Source organism: Capsicum annuum, chromosome 11 (assembly GCF_002878395.1).
Source record: "Capsicum annuum cultivar UCD-10X-F1 chromosome 11, UCD10Xv1.1, whole genome shotgun sequence".
Classification (NCBI taxonomy): Eukaryota; Viridiplantae; Streptophyta; class Magnoliopsida; order Solanales; family Solanaceae; genus Capsicum; species Capsicum annuum.
This window is the reverse complement of record NC_061121.1, coordinates 180780926-180805806: the sequence shown is the minus strand read 5'-3', so window position 1 is coordinate 180805806 and position 24881 is coordinate 180780926. Positions and strand designations below refer to the sequence as shown.

General features: G+C 35.7%; 1 protein-coding gene and 1 long non-coding RNA gene across 3 annotated transcripts in view; both read left to right on the top strand.

Moving 5' to 3' along the window:
* The first annotated feature begins 6510 nt into the window (after positions 1 to 6510).
* Positions 6511 to 13695, top strand: LOC107847719. The gene is made up of 4 exons (XR_001667625.2): positions 6511 to 6696; positions 9444 to 9550; positions 13009 to 13126; positions 13210 to 13695. It is a non-coding gene; the product is annotated as an uncharacterized LOC107847719 (long non-coding RNA).
* Positions 13696 to 17425: 3730 nt separating this feature from the next.
* Positions 17426 to 24881, top strand: part of LOC107847787 — a 12617-nt gene continuing 5161 nt past the window's right edge. The window contains exon 1 of one of the 2 annotated variants that reach the window (XM_016692272.2): positions 17426 to 18267. In XM_016692272.2, the coding sequence (XP_016547758.2) occupies positions 17661 to 18267 (607 nt within the window). In that variant the 5' untranslated portion in view covers positions 17426 to 17660. The remainder of the gene's footprint in view (positions 18268 to 24881) is intronic. The other variant, XM_016692273.2, reaches the window with a different exon arrangement.

The window sequence follows — 24881 nt, the reverse complement described above, 5'->3', positions numbered from 1 at the left end:
TGTAGAATCTGTATTTGACTAGATTAGGATCGTTCGGTGGCTCTTTAGAAGGGAAGGCTTTGGTTGGGATTTGTGAGACTTCTCTTAAGTCAAGTTGAGACTTTATTTAACTTTTTTTAAGTGTTTATATGCTAATATGTGTCTAAAGAGTAATGGGGAAATGTGGGCTATTTATATGTGGAGATGATGATTATCTATGTGGTATTCGTGTATTGTGAAAGGGTTAAAAGCAACTAATTGACTATTTGTACCGATCCTATGAAACTTCGACTTATGTGACATGATTAGTTGGTATTCAAATATATGGTACTGTGGCTTATTTTTTTATCATGATGGGGTTATAAGGTCTTGTTAGATATTCTTATTGTGGCTAATTGTGGTATTGGAATAGTGTTTCGTTGATAGTTCTAGTATTTCAGTAAGATTCCTTTCCTTAAATACATATTAGCATGAGATTACTGGTTCTCTCACGACTCAATTTCTCAGGTCATGATGGCACCTACTATAACCCACCAGTAGGTAAGCTGACCTATAGTCCGGAACTACTAGTAACAGACTATTAAGAGAAACGAATGGAGAAATGAATAGTAATGGAATAAAAGACATATGTATATAAGACAGTCCCAAAACCTGATGGAATCAGTACAAGATCTTCTAATATGACAAGAATATAAATGAGATACTAAATGAATATACTTATACAACCCATCCCTTAATACAACATAGAGATCAGTCTAATCTACAAGAGGGATAAACAGATATCATCAATGAAGACGATCATAAACAGATCTAATAACTACCTAAATACCTGATTCATAAGATCCATAGAAGCAGTTGGAGCATTAGTTAACCCAAATGACATAACCTGGGACTCATAATGTCCATACCCGGTTCGGAAAGCAGTCTTGGAAATATCAACCTCCCTAATTTTCAACTGATGATACCTCAAATGAAAATCAATATTAAAGAAGCCTCTAGCACCTTGAAACTTGTCGAAAAGATCATCAATCCTAGAAAAAGAGTACTCATTCTTCACTGTAACCTTATTTAGCTAATGATAGTCTAAACACATTCGAAGGGACCCATCCTTCTTATGCATGAAAAGAACAGAAGCATCCTATGGGGAAACACTAGAACGAATGAAACACTTATCAAAAAGATCCTTTAACTGCTCATTGAACTCCTTTATTTCAGTTGGAGCCATTCTATAAGTAGTAATAGAAATAGGATGGGTATCTGGTATAAGATCAACCCCAAAATCTATTTCACTGTCGGGAGGAATTCTAGGAATATCATCGGAAAACAATTCAGGAAATTCACTAACCACGGGGATAGATTGTAAGAAGGGAACCTCCGAACTAGAATCCTTCACCCGAACTAGATGATACAAACACCCTTTGGAAATCAACTTGTGAGCTCTAAGATAAGAAATAAACCTCCCTTTAGGCATAAAGGAACTTACCTCCTATTCAATTATCGGTTCAGTAGGCAATAGGATACAGACCTTTTGAGTCCTAGAATCCACAGACGCATAGCACGAGTGAAGCCAAATCCATCCCCAAGATAACATCGAAATCCACCATATCCAACTATATCAAATCTACCAATGTCTCACTATAAAAGATGGACACCACAAACCCCTATAGGTTTTCCTAGCAACTATAGAATCACCCACCGAAGTAGAAACAGAGAAGGGGTTGAAAATATGTTCAGAGCCAAAACCAAAATGTACAACCACATATGGGGTCACATAAGAAAGGAAAGACCCTGGATCAAGCAAACAATAAACAGCACAAGAGAAGAGTTGTAACATACTAGTAACAACATCAGGAGATGCCTCTGATTCTTGACAGGTGGCATGAGTATAGAGAAGATTCCAGTGCCGGTACCCAAAGTAGCACCCTTTGGTGCAAAAACCAAATAAATGGCGACCGAAATCTTATTAGATCCAGAGGCTACCTTAGTTGTAGGATGGTTCCTCTGCATATGTCCAGGCTGACTACGATTGAAACACAAGTTCCTTCTCTCATCAGCATAACCATGGCAAAGTTGTTCGCAAAATCTATAAAGAGGACCAGGTGGAGCCAACTGAGCTCCACTAGCCTGAGACAGGGCACCCTGTGCCTTAGGACCACTGCTAGCCTGGAAAACGATGATTGCCAGATGGCTTAGGATAAGGAGCACTAGCTGAAGAATATGAATTAGAATTTCCCCTAGTCTTCTTCTTGGTTCATTGTATGTCATCCCTCCCACTATTTTGTTGATTCACTCCCTACTTTGAATATTTGAACTTCTTAATCTGCCTCTCTCCTATCTTTGCGTGTCTCTTCTTTTCATCCTCTACCTACTGCATATAAACCACAAGCCAGGAGATGGCCATATCATTATTTAACATTGCAACCTTACAATCTAATACTAAGTCACGGGACAACCCAGAAGCAAATTTACTCATCTTGGACCTTATATTAGACACTAACTTTGAAGTATAATGAGACAACTACTGAAATTACAATGCATATTCTTTCACACTCATCATGCGTTACTTTAGAAGTTTCCCTCAGCTCCTCAGGAAAGAAATGATCAAGAAAGGTAACCAAAAACTCATCTTATAATGTCGGCTCCACATCATCACCCCTCAACTGCTCCCACTCCTCATACCACTAATAAGCTACATCAGTTGATATACAGCAAACTCTACACCTTTAGAATCAATAGCATGTATCACTCTAAAAATCTTCTCTATCTCATCCACAAACCCCTGAGGATCCTCCTCAACCTTAGAGCCTGTAAAGGTTAAGGGATTCAACTTCATGAATTGGCCAACCTGAGTGACATCAGATAAAGGAACAATAGAACCAATATAATCCAAATGGTGAACTGAGATGTCACCAACTAAGTAAGAAAATGAATAAACAGGCAGAACTCCACATTAGAGATATCCCCTTGAGGCGGCTGATCATAAGCATCACCACCCAGAGTAGCTCGAGGATGATAAGTGGGGATGGGTGGAACTCCATGTGGGGTAATACAATCCACTAGACCAAATCTGCACTCTATGAATAGGGTGAGTTCTATCTATATTTCCCTCAGGTGGAATAGAAGTTCCAACAGAGTATCTACGAACATTAGATATTTAGGGAGACATGATCTGAGAAGTGAGCAAACTGGGAGTTAGGACAATTGATGACACCAGATTCTATATCCCGAGATAGAACACAAGAAAGAAAAACATTCTTAAATATCTTAAAGCCTCCCCTTATAAGTGTGGTGCGCTACACACCCATAAAAGGGACTCTAATCGACACAGCTTTGTGGACAACCAAAGACCCTAAACTGTGCTTTGATACCAAGCTTGTCACGACCCGAACCAAGGTCTGTTATGACGGGTATCTCAAGCCCACCGTGGGCCGGAGATCACCCCAATCTAACCACCTAAGCATAATAAAATAATAGCGGAAGCAAAACCAAACAGTAATAATGATATATATAAACCAATAAGAAGATTCTAAGCATCCAAAACAAATAACCCACTCACACTTTATCCATAAAGCCTCTAAAAAAATACCAAATTAGGTCAGGACATGCCCCCGATTGTGACAATAAAACTCTTCAATTCCCAAAATATGAAAAGAAACCTAATGAAAAGGTAAAGCTTCCGGATGATGAAGGCTCACCACTTCACAATAACTCAACTGATATCTTCTCCACCTAAGACCGCCACGAGTAAACAAAGAACCCTAGGATCCTACATCATGAAACGATGCAATATCCAGGGATGGTCAGTAGGATAAGCTTTGGCATGTAACTCAGGAAAACTTATAAAATAATGTCATGTCCAAAACCAGTCAAACCATGTGCACACATTCATATATACATATACATAGGATGTCGGGATAGGGTAAAAGGTAATGAACATGAGATTTTAAAACCATTAACTTGGATTGTGTAGATTTATCTTTACTAAGGGCACCCATGGGCTATATGGGTTCAGTTCCCCTGCTAAAAGGGCCCTAGCGCTTATTACCCACATGAACTAAGGAAATTCGAGGGAGGGCCAGAGACACAAAGGCTCCAACCATCCCAAAAATATATAATGTGTGAACTATATACACAATCATAAATACCCCCACGCCGGCAAATGTGGTATCCAATATTGGTCCCCTCGTAACCTCTACCTTCACGACGAGCTACACAACTTCCTTTAAGCCCAAATTAAAATATTTACACATAATCTCTTACATTAACCGATAAGTCATTTACTAAGGCATTTATAGTTGGTATCGTCATGCCATTTATGCTTGCAAGATAAGTCCAATTATGTCATTTTAATCCAATTAAACCAACTGGCTCCTAAGTTCCATTTAAACCAAACCATGGCCACCAAGGCCTTTCAAATCCTTTTTCATCCATTTCTCTATTAATATAATGCAATAGTTCAATAAGTGAGTTAAATCATGCAAATTCCACATTTAAAACCAAATTTCATGAAAGTGGATTGAAGATATTACCATTATCAAGACCAACTCCAACAAGTTGGGGAAACCCAAGTTCCCCATTTCAAATTCTCATAACCATGCTTCCGTTCAATTCAAATATCATAATTTAAAGCATGAATATCATATTCAAAACATGAAAAAAGTATTTCTGATAGTAAATAATCCAAAATCCTCAACCCAATTACAAACCTGCAGCAAATTCTCATGAACAATGATTAAACATATGCCTGTATATAAAAATCAAGTTAGGGAGGAAAGACATACCTGAACACCAAAGAAATTTGAAGAAAAATCTAGAGTTTGGAGCTTAGATGATTAATCCCTTAAAAATCCTACTTTCTCTTGCTTGGAAGTTTAAGAGGAGAGAATGATGTTTATGATTTGATAATTGATGTTAAAAGGACCTTTAGATGTTTTAAGGCAGTGGGTAAAGTGTAAAGGAAAGAAAAGACCAAAATATCCTTAATAAAAAATGTGTATGAAAATTGCTCCCAGTCGTTACAGGTCAGGTAATGACTCGCGGTGACTGGTCACAAGCCGTTGCCTGGACTCGTGGAGTGAGCAGAAACTTTAGGCCATCCCACTATTTTGATCACGTATCTCTCACCATGACTCGTGACCTTACCTAACGACTCGTAAGGACTAAGTCATAATTCAAACAGTAACCTTGGGCAACTTCACTGGTGAGACAACAAGTCTCACCTAACAACTCGCAAAGAGTGATAACGACTCGTCACCTTAGTCAAGTCTGGGCAGTGTCGTCAATACTAAAAAACTCTTAGAGTCTAAGACCTGGAAATTACAGGAAGTGAATTAACAAATGGTCAGTTATTTGGAAAGAAGACTCAGAGGTCTTTAATTTGGTGGGTATTGGACCCCTAACGCAATATATATTAGGATAAATTCTCGTTTGAAGTTGACCCTAGTTTAAAGTTATTCCAAAACTAAATTGGTGAGAATACTTTCAACTTAACTTTGTGCTAGGGGTATTGCGTGACCTTAGTACATCTCAAATGCACTCTTATACTAAAGATTGATCCTAATGCACACTACCAGAAATTCGCTATTTTTCGACTAAAATTTTCGGCCGAAAAAAAGTAGTCAAAAATTTCCAACTACTTCAGTCGAAAAATTTACTTTTTTATTTTTATTTTTTACAAAATATTTTTCCGATACTATTTGTGACTACAACAGTCAAAATATTTGGCGGTAAATTCCTGGAAATATATATTTTGACTGTTGTAGTCGAAAATAAAAATAATTAAATAAATATATTAGTAAATATATAATCAGACCTTTATACGGAAATTAAATAATTATTTAAATAAATTATTAAATATGTATTTCTGACCACTGTTGTCAGAAATATAAATAATTAAATAAATATATTACTAAATATATAATCAGACCCGTATACGAAAATTAAATAATTATTTAAATAAATTACTAAATATATATTTTCGACCAGTGTAGTCGGAAATACTAAATAAATATATCATTAAACATATAATCATACCCTTATACAAAAAATTAATTACTAAATACATTACATAAGGTTGCTTTGTAATACATTAAATGTATTCGACTACTGTAGTCAAAAATATTAAATAATTAAATATATTTAATTTGTACCCGACTGTAATGGTCGAAACATTATATTTAATTATTAAATAAATAATTATATAAAATATCACGGTAGCTTTTCACGTTGTATTAATTAATTTAAATATTTAATTAAATTGTATGAAATATATAACCGACAGATGTAGTCAAAAATATTAAATAATTTAAATATGATAAAAATATTCCTGACTACTGAGTCAAAAACCTGATAAATAATTAATTTAATTATATTAAATATAAAACCGACTGAAGTAATTGAAAAAAATAAATATGTCAAATATATTACCGACTGTATAGTCAAAAATATTAAATAATTAAATATATTAAATTTTTACCCTATTGAAATAATCGAAAACTTATATTTAATTATTAAATAATTTATATAAAATATAAACTAAACATATAACACACATCTTTCCTAATTCTCTCTCTCACTTTCTCTCTCTAAGCTAGGGTACTACACACAGCTTTAGGGCTCTCTTCTCTCTGCATCTCTCTCAAATATTGGTGGTAGAATGGTAACGGCGACGGTGAACAAGCGGTATTGAAGGTTAATCACTGAATCCCGTGATTGTAGGTAAAAATTTGTTCCAGTATGGGTTTGATGAAATTCCCATTTAGTTTGTTCCAAATGCTATGAAATCCCCATTTAATACGCGTTTGAATTTGCGGAAGCATAGTGTTATTTTTCACGAGGCATCAACTGTTCATGAACAATTAGATTCTAGAAGAGTGTCTATTGTTGTGTATGTTAATTTAAGTTTGTTTTGAATCGGTGGTTGATTTGTCTTTGTCTTCTAGTTGGTTTTAGGGTTCCTTTCTCTTCCTCATTTGTGGAAGAAGGAAAAGAACATTCTTTTTTACAACAACAACAACAACAAACCCAGTGTATTCCCACCTAGTGGGGTCTGGGGGTAAGATGTACGCAGTCCATACCTCTACCTCTGATGAAGTAGAAAGGCTGTTTTCGATAGACCTCGGCTCAAGGCACGAGAAAAGAACATTCTTTTTTAAATGGACTAAAACAAACAAATTGAAATGTAGGGAGTATAATGCATATGGTCTCGAATACGCAGTTGATTGATTGATTGATGGCATTATGTTTATTATGTTTATGCTAATGTTTCTTTTCTTTCAATTGTTGCTTTATAAAATTGTTTGAATATAGTTAAAAGGCCAAAAGTTGTCTTACCTTTACTGAGAAGATTAGAAAAAAAGCTTCCTTTTGTGATTCTTGTAATTTCATTTGGGAGTTTCTGTATTTGTGCTCGACCTGCTGCTTCCAGTTTCATTCTTTGTGGAGTTAACATACTTGATTGGCTTTTATTGATTGTTTTAAATTTGTTTTATGGCCTTTATGGTCGACTTTTGAGATTAATTTCATGTTCCTTTTACATTCTTATGGGTCTTAACATGCCTCAACTCCGAACTAGTTGGTGTCAGCTACATATACCTGTGGATACATTCGCTAAAAGAAGTATCAGCTGTATGAATCTTCGATGTTCGTGTTATGCTCTATTTGGATTAATTTCCTTTCGAATACCTGGACCGTCCAAAGAGCAAAAATTATGCTAGGAGGATTTGGTTGGTTTAATTTATGACCGTAATTGTGCCTCACAAGTCATTGCACATGAGCTACACTAGAAGTAAAGTTATAGTATTGGAACTCCTTGGAGTCATAGCTTAAAGGCATATCTCTTTAATTGGACCACTAACCTTATAACACTCTTGGTACTAGTCTGTACAATCTACTACAGTTCTTGTAGTTTTGCTTACAAAGAACCAAAACTAAGAGGGAAAATTTTCAAATGAAAATGTGTGTTCTTACTGAATGTTTAGTAATGGGTAAATTTCCATTCACGACATAAAAAAAGGGGCAGAGTTTTTAAGGTGCACAAGTTGACTTCCCGTGATAGTGTCTCATATTCCGCATCTGCTTGAATATATAGACAGCTGGTCTATTAACGGAAATAGTTTTATATGGGATCTGGTAGAATTAGATGTCTTCACATATGTTAGACCTATATAAATGTGAAGCTGCAGTTTTCTCTTATTTATTGATATGAAGGTGAGTATAACTTGATTGAAGTCAGTTACTCTGCAACGTACTGATATTAGAATTATGTGTAACTCTCTTTCAAGAATTCTTATTTGGGTTTTAGGGTTAAGAAGGAAACTGCTCTACGGATGTTTAGAAGCGACTGCCGAGTTGGAAAGGTAAGGTGGAGGAAACTGAAACTTTTATGGTCTGTTTGTGTGAGTAGAGCTCCATCTTTGACAAGAGGGGTTGCTTGGATGGTAAGCATCCTCCACCTCCAACGTGAAGTTGTGGGTTCAAGTCATCAAGGGAGCGAAAAGGGTGGGATATCTTTGAGAGTTCTGTTCTAGAGGTGGCAATGGGGTGAGCAGGGAGGTGTAGGGAAAATTCTAAATGGGATGGGGCATGGCAGGGTGAGGCAGAAGTTGATTTTTCAAACTCTCTTTTGTTGTTATTTTGAAACTGTTATTATTTTAGGCAAAGCAAGCTCTAGTGGCAGATTTGATCTTGCACACGAAGATACATATAAGTAAGATAGTGTAGTTTTACCAGTATATTACGGCATACAAAAGTTTTGCTGCTGAATATGAATATATCTTGTGCTTATTATTTGATGAACTAAAAAGGTACTGCTAGTATACAAGCCCATATTCACAGACTTAATGTACTAAAAAGTGATATATAATGAGGCTTAATACTTATTTTGTCATTCCAACTTGCATGTAATCCTTTTGGCACAGCCCTTGGATAATCTTTTACATACCAAATATTTCCCCAACAGTCTAACGCGATAGGCCTATTACTGGCGTAGGCCTAAATATCCTGCATATTATTGAACATCTCAATAACTGCATCAAGTGAAGCCATATAGCATTTAACTCGAGATGCAGGGATCAAGGAACCTCTTTTGCTATTAATTCATTTTTCTACAAATCCTTAATCAACACAAATCTCTGAATAAATTGCAACCTAAGAATTGTAGAGAATGCGAACATGTATTCAATTCTGCCATGCTGAATTATATAGTCCTAAGAATCAGCTACACTCCGATTCATTTACGGTTAGGTTATGTTTACAGTTCTGCAGCATTTACCTTTTAAAAGATTATAGAACAGATAAGGACAGATATCTGGTTCAAGGGATTTAGATAAGATGGACAGCAAAGGTAAACAGACCTTACCATATAGAGAAATTTAATGCTAGGTACAGCAACATCCTGATAACAAATAATACATATGACAATTTATAGTAATTGTCAAATGTACTAAAGGTTTCTTATATTGCAGCTATCAAGACTGCCTCTTTTCTTCAGGGAGACGAATCCACAACCTAGGAAGCATACACTTTGGCAAGCAACATCTGATTTTACTAGTGGACAGGCCAGTATACACAAGTATGTTCCTTGTCTTATTTTGACTTGTTCTCAATTTGTGTTTGCTCTGTTTATGCACCAGCACTTATGGTAATTTCCTTTACTAATTTTCCTTGTTTTTCGGGGACACCAATTCCCCAAGTACTTATCTGTGGCATTTCTTTTAATAACTGTGTTGTCCAGACTACCTGCTACCTCACACAGCACCCCCAAGTTCTCATCTATTGCCTTTTTTTGATAACTAGCACATGTACCAGGTAACACTGTCACCAAGACTCGAATATTTAAGAAGAAATTACCTGGTGTTTTGTCTCAGCTAGGAATCGAACCTGAGATACATGATTCCCCACCCACGTTGTTGACTGCTAGACCATACCCTTGTGACCTAATCTGTTGAGCTTTCGATTTATTGTGAGTCATGACCTCTTTTGATGTTTTCCCTCCTTAATATTTTGAAATTTCTCCAGTAGTATTGTTCTACTTCTATTTTCTCTATAAAGTTAGAAATTATATCTTCTTTTATGATGTAGTGACTGTAATTTGCTTGTGATCAATATTAGGTACCTAAAGATTCACACTTTTCTTTCATTTATTTATTGGGTATCACTTAAAGACCATTATCTAAATGATGTTCTGGAATATAGCTGAAAGAGAGCCTGTGTTAGTGGACTGTAGAAGAATATAGCAAGAAACAACATGATTTTTTCCTTTCCTTTCATTCTACTGGAAAAGAACAAATTCATTTTTAAATAATGCAAGAATTTGTTGCACTGTATATGGTTGATTGGTGTCTAGATTGATCTTGCCAAATATATATGTCTGCGGGTACCTGGTTTAGAATCTTTCTCTGTAGAGTTCAACTTAATCTTCTAAAACAAAAGATCGCATGTGAATAAAGACTTTTCAAAAAGTGAATTCTATACAGCTGGACTTGCTCAAAAAAAATTTTAAAAAACATTTCTATTACTTAAATCATTCTGCATTTTCCATTGTCTTACAAGTGGTTACCTGCTACATATACTATTAGATTTACAAAAGGAACATAACAATATGTACAGAGACGCATGCTATAATTGTGAAAGGGAAAAGAAGATAAGAGGCTCTAGTAGGAAAGCTATTTGTTGAAAACCTAATAAACTGGTTCTGCCAGCTCTAGTAGAAGGAAGCTTGAGGATGCTTACTAGTAGTTCTATGATTAGAATGTTGAAAAGGGGACATGCTCTGATTTCTCACCTGTCCATGATGATTATGGTGCAAAATACAAGTGAAGACATTTTGATGCTATGGTGCAAGAGGTGGAAGATCAGTACACTGAGGTATTTGTTGAACCTAAATTCTTGCCACCTGTGAGGTCCTTGGATCATGCCATTCCACTCAAACCTGTGGCAGTGCTGGTTAGTCTGAGACCCAACATATACTACTACCATCATAAGAATGAGTTAGAGAAACAAGTAATAGATATGCTTACTGTTGGAGTGATTCAACCTAGTTAGTCTCTTTTTTCTTCACCAGCATTACTAGTCAAAAATAAAGGACAAATGCCTAATTCCTGTAGTGGATGTTCAGTATAGATTATAAGGGTATATGTGATATTGCTAATAAGGACAAATGCCTAATTCCTGTAGTGGATCATCTCTTAGATGGGTTGTGAGGTGACATAATTTTCTCCAAGGATGATCTTAGGATAGGATACTATTAGATAAGGATGAAAGGGTAGGAAGTGTTAAAGACAACTTTCAGAACTTATGTAGGACATTATAAGTTTACAGTGATTCCTTTTGGCCTCAACAATGCTATATTGCCTCGGTTCTTAGAATCATGGGTAGCTCGAGAGTGATCTTGTCGCCTTGGCCCCATGTTTCGGTGATTGTCAAGAAATTACCTTCATCGGTGAGTAGAAACAAAACACCTTAGAACTTTTTCTTTTAAGATATCAATCATATAAAAACCATAACTTGGTAGAAAAATGATTCGATAGTAATCCTAAGACATCAGATAAAGAAAATGTCACACCTGGTGGTGGTAGAGACAAATCTTTTCCATTTAAGGTTGCCTTTGCGCAACTTGAATGTGTCCAGATCGGTATTCTCAAGTTCAGCGTAGATGATAGACCACTTGAATGCTGACATAAATAATACACATAGTATAATCTACTGATCGTCCTAAAGACGATAGTCAAGTAAAAGCATGATATATGACATGACATAATGAATGCATACCTCAGTTGATGATATTATAATTGTCACAGGGAGGCGATTATCCCATGAAACAACAGGTTCGATTTTCTGACTCACCGAGACCTGCCCAGATTTCCAATCAAGAGAGCTAGGTATATATTGGATAATGTAGAGTCCTGGAGAATTCCCTTTCTCTTCAAAATATATAGAATCTCCCAACTTGGAGAATGATTCAATTCCTTTGAAGGACACCAAAAGGAAGCCAAAAGTTAAAAATCATTACAGATTCGAATATTTAATGCAAACTCGGAAGGTCAGATAATCACCTGTCCCGTAGCAGCACCAATAGGAATCGAATTGTGTTCCCCAGTTGTGGTAGCTCCCGAGCCTTGGAAACGCCACAACCAAGAGGAAGCATATATAACATAACTCCAGGATCTCTTCCCTTTGGATACTGAGTACACATTTGTTAACGCGCGTTCATAGTAATTAGCATATGCGTTTTCTTTCGTCCATTTGAATAGATGTCGAGAAACCTACAAAGATATCAAAAAGAACTTACATCACTTGGTTCTTCGCATATGAACAAATATAAGCTGCGATAGTACTTTAGGCGTTTGGACAGCTTTCTAGCACCATGACCACCTTCAAGTACTCATGAACAAGGTTTCCCAACCTTACTTGAGAAAATTTTTCTTAGTATTCTTTTATGATATACTTGTGGATAGTCTTTCATTGAATGATCGTGTGCAACACTTGAGAGTGGTGTTTGGGACCTTCAAGAGTCCTTCACTCTATTCTAAAAGGTAAAAATGTTCATTTGGCCAAGAAAAAGTAGAGCACTTACGATATGTCATTACCAAAGGTGTTGCTATTGATCCTCTCAAAATTAGAGCCATGGATGAGTGGACTAGACTAAGAATACTCAAAGCTCTCATGGTATTTCTTTGTATTACTAGTTACTACAGAAAGTATGTTGTCAATTATGGCACTATAAGTTGGCCCCTCATTGATTTACTGAAGATAGATGCCTTCAAATAAAATCCATACATAGAGCTAGCATTTGAATGCCTTAGGATAACTATGAGCACTACACCTATACTTGCATTTCTCGAAGGGAAGGCCATTTTCTTACTTTAGTTGAAACAGAAGAGATGATTGAAATGGGTGCTCAATCTCATTTACATCAGTCTCTTTCCTACGGTTCTAACACTTGGAAGTCTTCAACATGCTACAATAGGCAGTGTCTACCTCAACAATAAATTCATACTTGCATTATGTCTTTTTCTAAAATTTTGCAAGAATATGAAAATGGGGAAAAGAGTCCACTTTTCTTGAGGTCTACGAAGAGATGCATAGGAAGAAAAAGAAGGACGCTACAAGAGGAGATTGGGTCGAAACGCGTGCTAAGGATGCATATGTAAGATAATAACTTTTACATACATTATTTTATTAGTACTCAACTTTGCTTGTTTACATACTGACAAATATTTTTTCTTTCAGGAAGAATTTCAAAAAAAAGCATAGAAGAGTGGCGTCAAACCCAACCTACTTCAGAAGATAGTACCATGGTCCAACCATCACCTGCAGATATGACTAATATGTGGACAGCTGTGGTAGGTGGTCCAAAGAAAGGTAGAACCCACGGGACAGAGGTTCTCCAATCCTCGAGTAGTCCTTCGTTGTTTCTTAGTTCCTCTTCTACTTTGCAAACAATGGAAGAAATGGAAGCGATGAAAAATCAAATTGTGGAATTGACGTAGCAATGTGTAGCTAACGATGCTGAGTTTGCTAAATTTTAGGAGTTGGTTAAGAAGCGCATGCCTCAAGTATTTCATGATGAGGAAGATAATGAATCTGATGATAATTAGATTGTAGTTATTGTTCTTGTTTTTGGTTGTGACATTTAGATGTTTAAACTATTTGATTTGATGTTGTTTTGGATGTTTTAAAGTGGTTGTATTTATAAATCTTTGTCTTGTTTGATCCTATTGTGAAAAATACATTAGTTATGTTGTTTATAATTTGAGAGCAGTGTAAGCTAATGCAAGATTTAATTATATAATTATTGGGTGAATATTTTTATTAGAATTTTGACTAAAGTAGTCAGAAGAATAATTATTAAATAATTATTTATTAATGTTTAGACTACAGTAGTCGGAATGATTATTTTATTAAATAATTTTCTTATTTGTTTCTGACCGCAGTAATCGGAAAGAATATTTATTTATTAAAACTTTGATTAAAGTAGTTAAAACAATAATTATTAAATAATATATATTAAGGTTCCGACTACAGTAGTCGGAAAAGTTATAATTATTAAATAATTATTTATTATATTTTCGACTACAGTAGTTGGAATAATTATATTTATTAAATGATTATTTATTAATTTTTCGACTATAGTAGTCGGAATAATTAGAATTATTAAATAATTATTTATTACATTTCGACTACAGTAGTCGGAATAATTATAATTATTAAATATTATTTATTAAATTTTTGACTACTGTAGTCGGAATAATTATAATTATTAAATATTATTTATTAAATTTTTTACTACCGCAGTCGGTAAATTTATAATTATTAAATAATTATATATTAAATTTTCGACTACAGTAGTTGGAATATTTATAATTATTAAATAAATATTTATTAAATATCCGACTACGATTTCGATTATAGTAGTTGAAAATTTTTGACTACAATAGTCAAAACCATTTTTTCGACAAGTTATATTCCAATTACCATGAAACAGTCGGAAAGTAGTTGAAACTATCCTATTTTTCGACCACATTCCAACTACATCAGCCATCGAAAAAATGATGTTTTCTAGTAGTGACATGTGATGAATGAGATTCATCTACCTTTACCATAAATATTTTTAGTAATGATGGAATTGATTGTTTTATCATCCATTCATCACCGAATAGGCATTGGGTGAAGAGAAGCACAAATTAATTATTTTCCTCATCGGTCTAAGAATGAAGACTAGAAAATTTTTTATGAGGTAACGTCTAAACTTGAAAAAAAATGAATAATTTTTACATTAGCTATAGCGACATCGCAATAGCGGGAATTATTCTTTTATAACGATATTGCTATAGTGACTACACATCACTATAGCGGCATAGGCAAGGCAGAAACTCAAGAATCTTCTTAGTTTTGCCTTTTTTCACTATATAATAGTTGGGTTTTTGACATTCCGAAACAACCCTTCACGTTAAACACTACACCCACTATACCCAGAGTTCAACCCGAAATCCATTCTGAAAGTTTCTATCAGATACTATGTCCCTCTACTAACCCTACAACTAAGGATCATCAATCATAATCAAGCTATTTCATTGCAAGGATCCTAACAATTCAATTATACTATTCCCAAGGGATATATTAACCGCTATCATTGTAATAGTAAAAATCAAAATATGACTTATCACTCTTCCAAGGAAAATGTATTTCAGTCTATCTGTCACGTCAACTTATAAGGGGCATATATTCTGCATTAAATAATATGGTGGAGGGATGGGGGTGGGGGTGAGATCCCCCACAAAATTAGTATGTGTTATAGAAATTTTGATCATAATTTAGGTGTTTTTGAAATTTCTCACAACCTTGGAAAGGTCAGTGGCTCCAATTAAGCGATGAAAGTGAGATAAAGAGAAGAGAAATGAATTCAAACAGACGATGATTTGTAGAGCCTTATGAGAGTGAATGGTAACCATTGTTGTTGGAAGAGATGAAGTTTGTGGCCTTTTGATAATGAGAGAGAAATAGAAATAAATAAATAAATAACTAAGTAATAAATAATGATAGTAGAAGTAGTAGTAGCAGCAGCAGCAGCGGCGGTAGCAGCAGCAGCAGTAGTAGCAACAACAACGGTGGCAGCAGCAGTAGTGGCAGTAGTGGCAGCAGCAACAACGGTGGCAACAGCAGTAGTGGCAGTAGTGGTGGAACAGCAGTAGTAGTAATAATAGTAATACTAATAATTGAAATTTCACTTCTCACTCTTTCAAGAAAAATGTATTTCACTCTCTTTTTCACATCAACATATAAGGGGCATATATTATAGTATGCGGAGTGGGGGGTCACAGGTGTCCCCACAAAATTACTGTATATTATAGTAACTTTGGTCATAGTTTAAATGCTTTTGAAATATTTCCTTATTTCAGACATTAATCTCACAATCTTGAAGCTCCATCAAAGTACTAAGTAATTAAACTGATTTGCAAAACTTAAGTAAAATATTATGAAAACGGTTATCAAGTTATGCATATAATCAACATAAAAGTATAAGTTTTTTAGTTTAGGCAAAAATTGTCAAGTTTTGAATAAAAGAGGACTTGATAGTTTATAACCCTAGCATTCATTTAGAAATCAAAGTACAGTCAATTTTTTCTTTAAAGATAGTAAGGGTACATTTGGTCATGCGATATGAAATCATGAAACATAGTTGAAGTTTTGTTTGGACATACAATTTAAACTTTTTATGTTGTATGTTTTTCATATACATAAAAATTCCACAAATTGTGAAAACTATCAAAATTATCCCGATTCTTACAATCTTATCAAATAAGCAAAAGTTTATAGCAAAAGTATAATACACTGTCACAAAGTTTGTTGATCAAACTATAATTCAATAAAAAAATGAAATTGAACATGAGTTATAGTGTATTACTCTTTGATATAATCCTCACACGTAGTACGAACAATCTCCTTACGTTGAGCATGCATTTCTCAATCAAATGGGCTAGAAAACAAACCAACGTTGTTACTTTGAGTCGTTTGTAAGTCAATATTATTAGTAACTATATCTTCATGTTCACGAACTGTGAATATTCCATCACTTCTTTGGTGAATGAATGTGGTCCAAAATATTGGATTTAGTGAATAATAAATGATAAAGTAGGAATTGATTTGAAGTAATAATAAATTTTATATTTGTGAGAATAGTAGTTATATGAGATATAAATGGTTTAAAGAATAATAAATAATATGAACTATAAATTTAATTTACATATGAAATAAATGGTTGGTAGATACAAATGATATTTTTTTTATATAAAATATAAATTTGTGGATCAGCTTTTGTATTTGAAAAATCATTTTTTGGGAGAATTTGAGATTTCACCTCATGATATGAAATTATGAATAAGCGATAGATCTCATGTCCAAATGTTGTTATTTTCTGATTTCAATTGACAGGATGAAATCACAAATTCAAATGCCTATTAAGTATTTATTTAGATATGCATTTAACTGTTATAGTGAGATGTTATATGAAAAAAATATTATAATATTATGTAATTTGAAAATTAATTCTAAATAACTTAATTATTATAATAAATTGTTATTATGGAGGATTTATAAGGTCGAAATTAGACTTCAAGGGGTCATTTGGTGTGAGTATAAGAGATAAATAGTTTCAGAATAAAATGAAAATTATTTTATCCCATGTTTGATGTGAGGTATTAATAAGTATCGAAATTATTTATCCCACCATTTACACCATAGTAATAATAAGTTATTCCATATATATGGTAGAATAACTAATTTCTAGATTAATTTATTTCGAAATAACTCTTTTCCAACCAAATAACCTTAAAAAGATTCTTTGATTGGAAAACAAGTTATCCCGAGATTAGTAATTTCAGGACTAGCTATTTTGAAATTACTTATACCATTCTCAAAAAGAAGTAAAAATAATACTATAATCTATAGAATAAATTATCTTAAAATTAATTTCGAAATTGATTTTCTCTTATGCTCTTCCAAACGACCCTATGATTGCGACCATGACAAAATCCTCGGGGCAAATGTAAGTTTTCTCCTGAACTACAGCACACACATTCTTCTTCTCCCTTCTTCCAATCTATCGAGATCCGACATGAAAGTTGCTCTATGATTAAATTCAAGAAAACATCAAAAAAAAAGAAGATGACCTAACTAATCATATGGCACAACCTAAGAAAACCCTGAAAAAATTGATCCCTCTTTTCATTCTCCTCTCGCTTTCTGCTCTTTTTCTCTTCTCTTGCCACCCTTCTAACTTAAATACCACCAAATCTTTCTCCTTTAACCCATCCAGCCCTCTAACTCACCAAAACTTCACTTTTATCATCAAAGTTCTCACCTTTAACCGCCTTGAGTCCCTTTCTAGGTGCCTCAATTCACTTTCCAAAGCACACTATGATAACCATGTTGTTCATCTCCATATATACATTGATCATTTTCAAGATTCCCCTAATGGGTATGTAGAAATCGACCAAAATTTGAATCTTTCGAACAGAATTCTTGATTTTGTTGATGGATTTTCTTGGAAATATGGGGAAAAGTTGGTACATTATAGGACTGGTAATGCTGGCCTACAGGCTCAGTGGTTGGAGGCTTGGTGGCCTAGCTCGGATGATGAGTTTGCTTTTGTTGTGGAGGATGATCTTGAGTTATCCCCTCTTTATTTTCGGTTCTTGAAGAGTTTGATTGAGAATTATTATTATAATAGCTCGAACTTTAGTCCTATGATTTATGGGGCTTCCCTGCAAAGGCCAAGGTTTGTACCAGGTACATTATAGGACTAGTAATGCTGGCCTTCTTTTTGTTGTTGTGAAACATTAGGGATCTTATTAGTTTTGCTTAACGTTTGTAGAAGAAATGATTTTTTTCATGGTAATCTGTAATTGAGTAAGCTGTAATTATTTTTCTGTGACTTCTGGTAGGTATTTTATTGATCTAATATGGCACTAGGTATGTCTTCTGCAAATAATTGAGGCACCGGGGTTATTATGTTTGGCTGATTCATTAATGAAATTGCAATGCATTTCAGCATTCCAGATAAATGAATCCTGAATTTGGCAATCTATATTGTGGTCATTCTCGTTTACAACTGAATGGACCTTTTGTCATTAAATCTAATCAATTTTTCTTATTTTCGGATTATACTTAACATCAGCATTGTGATGTTATTATCAAACTTATAAGTATCTTCATGTATACTCCTAGCGAATTATGTTTTAGGTTAAGAAGAGAAGTGCAAATTGGTTCTTGTTTAGTGAATCTAAGCAATCTATTATAAGGTATGTCGGGAGGGATCATCTGAGGATACATGGTAGTGAAATAAATCTTTCTGATATAAGTTGTCCTTGGATAAATGCACTTGTCTCCGTGGAAAGAAATGAAATTGGGTTGTCTGCAGCTATCATCTTCTGAATCGCAACTACTTATCTCATGTAATTATGTACCACAGCTTCTTCTTCGGGTGAAATTCGTTGTGTCTGTTAATGGTGTTTAGTATGACAGGATGTCATGTTTGGCCTAAATGGCTGCGGAGAAAAAACTGGGGATTGATACAGTTATAGGAGTTAATTCCTTTGTATATCTCTGTCTCTTTGACACAACAATCTCCGCATAAGGTCCTACTCTCTCTCTTTGACACAACAATCTCCACATGATTTTGAGGTTTTCTTTTCGTTGGATAAGATCAGGGTTTTGAGATGTTGATATATGTGGATGGGAAAAATAGTGTTAATTATATAAATATATATCACAACTGAGGAAGAAGGCAAAGTGCTATTAACCACAGGAAAAGAAAAAAAAAAGAAAAATGCTCCCAGGCACGGATACCTAGGACCTTCTCTCTCCTACTTTCTAGGACTGCAGAATCATCTTTTTCCGGCACCGATCACCGGAATAGAAACCGTTTTTCTTAACCAATCAATAATCACCCACTGTGGTTATTGCTTCAACCCTTCTTCAATCTCTTTAGTTGATTAGTGCCATGGCAGATGACAGAATCTACTTCAATGCGGGTTTCAAGTCATTTGATATCACTAGATGGAGCTCTAGGAACACAACCTGGTTCGATTGGGTTTAAAGAAGCAGGAATAGGATGAGAACGATAACTCTGAGTAGGAAGGTAATGGAGTGGATCTGTTACATCCTCAAAGAAGCTTCCAGCGACGACAAGAATGTGGTAAGAAGATGGTGGACGAGAGACCAAATGTTGTACTTTTACGGCACCGGGAAATATAATGTACATGGAAGCTTCATGACCTTTCTGTCTCTCAAAGGGGAATCTAGAAAAGTTATTATACTGTCGGAATTAGCCATAAATGTGGGGTGGAGAGACATAGCTTTTGAAATTGAATGCTTCATTAATAGCGCTCCACAACAGAGGTTTAAACAGCCACCGAAGTTAATTGCTCCGTACGCCAAGGTGGTTGGAAGCAGTAAATGGCAAAAACAACCTCAAGTGGACGGACACACTGAAGAGAAGGCTCACTAGGGAGGAGTATCACAGGTCTTTTTGGAAAAAAAGAATCCCCAAACCTAGCAGATGTTAGAAGACGGGCTATTTCAACCTGGAAGGAAGCAGTTGGAGTTAACATCTATGAAATGGCAGACCATCTTTTCCTCTTCGAATTCCCAAATAAGCATATGGCTGAACAAATCCTTCAAGGAGAATGGATCTGGAGAAACGATAAGGTTCAGCTTGAATGGTGGAATCCTCTAGTTGGATGTGTCCCATCCTTGCAGAAAATTAATTCAACTTGGATCAGAATAGTAGGGCTACCTTTGCATCTGTGGTCCAAGGGGAACGATGGGTATTGACTTGTGGACTAGAGCGCCTTTTGAACTCATTGACAGCATAGCTAAGTTGACAACTGTTGATTACGTGTGCAGCAGAGAAAATTCAAATAAATGCTCAGGTGAGGGGCACGTGAGCTCTTTAATGAAAAAAGTGGAGACTTTGGGCCGGCCCAAACCTAACCAGAAGACTGTAGACAATTTGGGTCGGCTCAACCTTGAATTACAATTTGATGATCTATGGGAATAGACAACGATGTTGAGGTCAGATCCACAAGATATCATCACCGACAAAGAAACAGAGCAACTACGAGAAGTGAGCGACACAGTGAAAATCATGAAATAAACAAAGGGAATTCAATGGTGACTAAAGAAAGGTGGCAAATAATGACAAGGAACATCTAATTGTGATCGACAATGTTCATGCATGGGTGGAGTAATTTGGGATATAGAAGAAGCTATGCCTATTGTGACTGAACATGTTGCACAAATAACTGAAAAAGGGGAGATTACATCAGCTTGGGTTCGCTAGAGCATCATTAAGCTCAATAAGATGTTTGGGTTTGATTTTAAAGGACACGAAGAGGAAGCCATGGAGCTGCTCATGTAGATAGATGCTTGCAGACAAGCTTGGAAGATGGAGTCTCCTCCAGAAATCGAAAAACTAGGCTCAAAGGTGCAAAAGAATTTAAAAACTTAATCTCTTTCGATGTGAAATTTAAAAGCAATGAGGTCAAGAATAAGGGGAAAGGGCGTACACAAATTGAATCATGAAGCTCAATTTGGTGACTTGGAATGTTAGGGGATTAAATGATGGGAAAGAGGAAGGTGGTGAAAATTTTTATAGAACAGTGGAGGGTCGATATTATCTGTTTGCAGGAAACTAAACTGCAAAGAGATATTCAAGAAATAGTTAAACAAATTTGGGGAGGGAGATGGATTCAATATGCTCACCCGGAAGCATGTGGTACAAGGGAGAAATAATTATGTTGTGGGATAGCAGAATGTGGAAGGGAGATGTACTGGAAATAGGGGTTCACTCACTAACCTGCAGCTTTGAAGCTTTGTTATTGAATTTTAATTGCCACCTAACAGGGGTCTATGCTCCAAATGATAAAGGTGGAAAGAAGAGAGGTGTGGGATGAGTTAGGGGTTGAGGTTTAATGCAGGGGCCTTGGGCATTATGTGGGGATTTCAATGTATGCAAATTCCTTTTTGAAAAAAAACTGTTAGAGAAGATCTGTAGCTATGGTAGAATTTTCCAACACTATAGAAGATTTGGAACTGATTGACCAGCCACTAGAGGGTGGTACTTTTACATGGTTCAAAGGCGACATGCACACCACAACTATAAGGATAGACATAATTTTATTTTCCTCTGAATGGAATGAACAATTCAGCAAAGTGAAACAAACTGTTCTGCAGAGATTGGCCTTAGATCATGTTCCTATAGCTCTTCAATGTGGTCCTTGGGACCAGAATAAGTCATATTTCAAGTTTGAAAATTGGTGGTTGAATGCAGAGGGCTTCATAGACAGAATCAGTACTTGGTGGAATTCCTTTACTTTCGGTGGTAAACCTGATTACATACTAGCCTGCAAGTTAAAAGCTTTGAAAGGAAAGCTCAAGGAATGGAGTAAAGAGGAAAAGGGAAACTTGCAAGTCCAAAGGACCACTTTGCCCAACAAAATGGTAAGTTTGGATTCCGTAGAAGAGTGCAAACCTCTTACCAAGGAGGAGGCAGAAGAGAAGGCAACAACATTTATGGAGTATGAAGAGTTAATCAAGAATAAGGAAACTGCTTGGAGACAGAGGTCCAGAATTTTGTGGTTGAAAGAGGGTGATAACAACACTAAATTTTTTCAGAATGCAGCCAATGCCAACAAGAGAAGCAATTGTATTGATCTCTTAGAAATCCACGGGGAAACTGTGAAGGAGCCAGACAAAATTAAGGGGGCAATTATACACTTTGACAAGAAATTATATACAAAAACGGTAAGGTGGAGATCAACAGGGAACATGATTAACTGCCCAACAATTTCAGAAACAGAAAAGACCCAACTACAAGCTAGGTTTGAGGAACAGGAAGTACACAATTGTTTGAAAAAATGTGCAATAGATAAGGCTTCTGGACCGGATGCTTACACCATGGGTTTTTTATCAAGTGTTGGGATGTGGTAAAGAGTGACATCATGGAAGCGTTCCATAACTTTTATGAACATGAGATGTTCGAGAAAAGCCTCAATGCTAGATATATTGCTCTGATTCCTAAGAAGAAAGGGGCTAAAGAGTTGAAGGACTTCAGACCAATCAGCTTGATAGGCAGCTTGTACAAGCTACTGTCTAAAGTACTGACTGAAAGAATCAAGCGTGTAATGGACAAGCTGGGCATTTATCAGAAGAAGACAGATCATGGATGCTATATTGATAGAAAATGAGGCAGTGGATTCTAAAATGACACAAAAAGACCCTGGAATTCTATGTGACTGGATATAGAAAAGGCTTATGACCATGTTAACGGGGGTTTCTTGTTCAATATACTTAGAAGAATGGGATTTGGTGAGAAGTAGATTAGATGGATCAACTTTTGTATCTCCAGTGTGAAGTTCTCTGTCCTCATTAATGGGGCACGTGAAGGTTTCTTTTCAGCCAAAAAGGGAATAAGACAAGGAGATCCTCTATCTCCTTTCTTATTGAGGGTCTTAATAATATGATAAAAAAAGCAAAACACAACGGATGGATATCTGGTTTTGAGGTGGGTACCAATAATGCAAGTTATCTGGAGGTGACTCACCTTCAATATGCAGATGATACCCTGATATTTTGTGATGCAAATAAAGAACAGTTAAAATACTTAAGAGTTATCCTGGTACTCTTTGAAGGAATTTCAGGATTGTATATTAATTGGCGTAAGAATCACATTTACCCCATCAATCCCGTATCAAACATGGAATACTTGACTTCAATTTTGGGTGGTGAAGTGGGAACCCTACCTTTTATTTACTTAGAGATGCCTTTGGGGGCTAAATCATGGTCAATAGAAATCTGGGATAATGTGCTAGAAAAATGTGAAAGGAAGTTGTCCAGATGGAAAGCACAATACTTATCTATGGGAGGCAGACTTACACTTATCAATGCATTCCTTGATGCTCTCCCAACCTATATATTGACCCTTTTCCCTATCCCAACAAGTGTTGTATAGACGCTGGATAGAATTAGGAGAGCCTTTTTTTTGGCAAGGCAACAAAATAAAAAAAGGGCATCACCTTGTAAAGTGGAAAGTACTCATAACCAGTAAAAAACAGGGAGACCTGGGTATCAAAAACTTGAAGAATCAGAGCAAAGCTTTGAAACTAAAGTGGTTATGGCGATATGCTCATGAATCTCAATCTCTATGGAAATATGGGGAAGGGGATGACTGGGTTTCTAAGGTAGCAACCAACCCCTATGGCGTAACAGTTTGGAGGTCAATCAGGAGTTGGTGGCATATCATGCAAAGCCACACCACTATCAAAGTCTATGACGGTAGCAAGACCAGTTTCTGGAAAGATAGGTGGTTAGGTGATAGAAGCCTTTCAGAAATATTCCCCGACTTGTTTGAACTAGCTGAACACAAGGATAGGTCAGTGGCTGATTTGTGGTCTTCACAAGGATGAGACTTAAGCTTCAGGAGAAGAACGAATGATTGGGAAATTCCAAGAATAGTTGAATTCTTTAAAGTGCTTGAATCATTCCAAGGAATTAAAAAGGGGAGGGACAAAATGTGGTGGAATGAACAAAGCAACGGTACTTACAAAGTTAGCTCCGGATACAAGCTCCTAAACGGGTCAATGACACAATATGGCAGGTGGCCTTGGAAACAAATCTGGAATTCTAATATTCCCCTAAAGGTGGCATGCTTCTCATGGTTGCTAGCAAAGGAGGCTGTACTAACACATGAAAACTTGAGAAAAAGGAATATAATTCTAGTCACACATTGCTGCTTGTGTGGAGAGGCAGCGGAGACAGTGGGACATCTATTTCTGCATTGTATCACTGACCAGCTATGGAAGTTTTTCATCCATCTCAGAGGCATACAATGGGTAATGCCTAGCAAGATTGTTGACACTCTATTTAGCTGGGAGGAAGCAGGAATGGGAGCAAAGAATAGGGCTTACTGGAGGATCATTCCAGCTAGTATCTGGTGGACTATCTTGAGGGAAAGGAATGCTAGAAGTTTCGAAGACAGAAGCAGAACTTTACAACAGATTTTGCTTTTTTGTTTTTGGTGTATAAAAAGCTCCCCTATAGAGGCAGAAGACATCCTAGAAGTTTTATAGTCTTGCTAAGTTGAGGAGCTTTTTATTTATTTAACTAGATACATTTGTAAATGGGTTTTTAGCACTACCTAAGTGCTGGTTTATAATACAAACGTTACATTCTCAAAAAAAAAAAAAAAAAAAAAAAAAGAAGGCAAAGTGCTTAGTTGACAGCTACTCAATGGATTCAGAGAGTCATAAATTTGTGTTGGGCGCTTTCTTATTGTATCTTGTATCATCTTTGATTCTTATGGATTACTCCTGCATCAAGTGAAATCTGTTGTACAAAATATA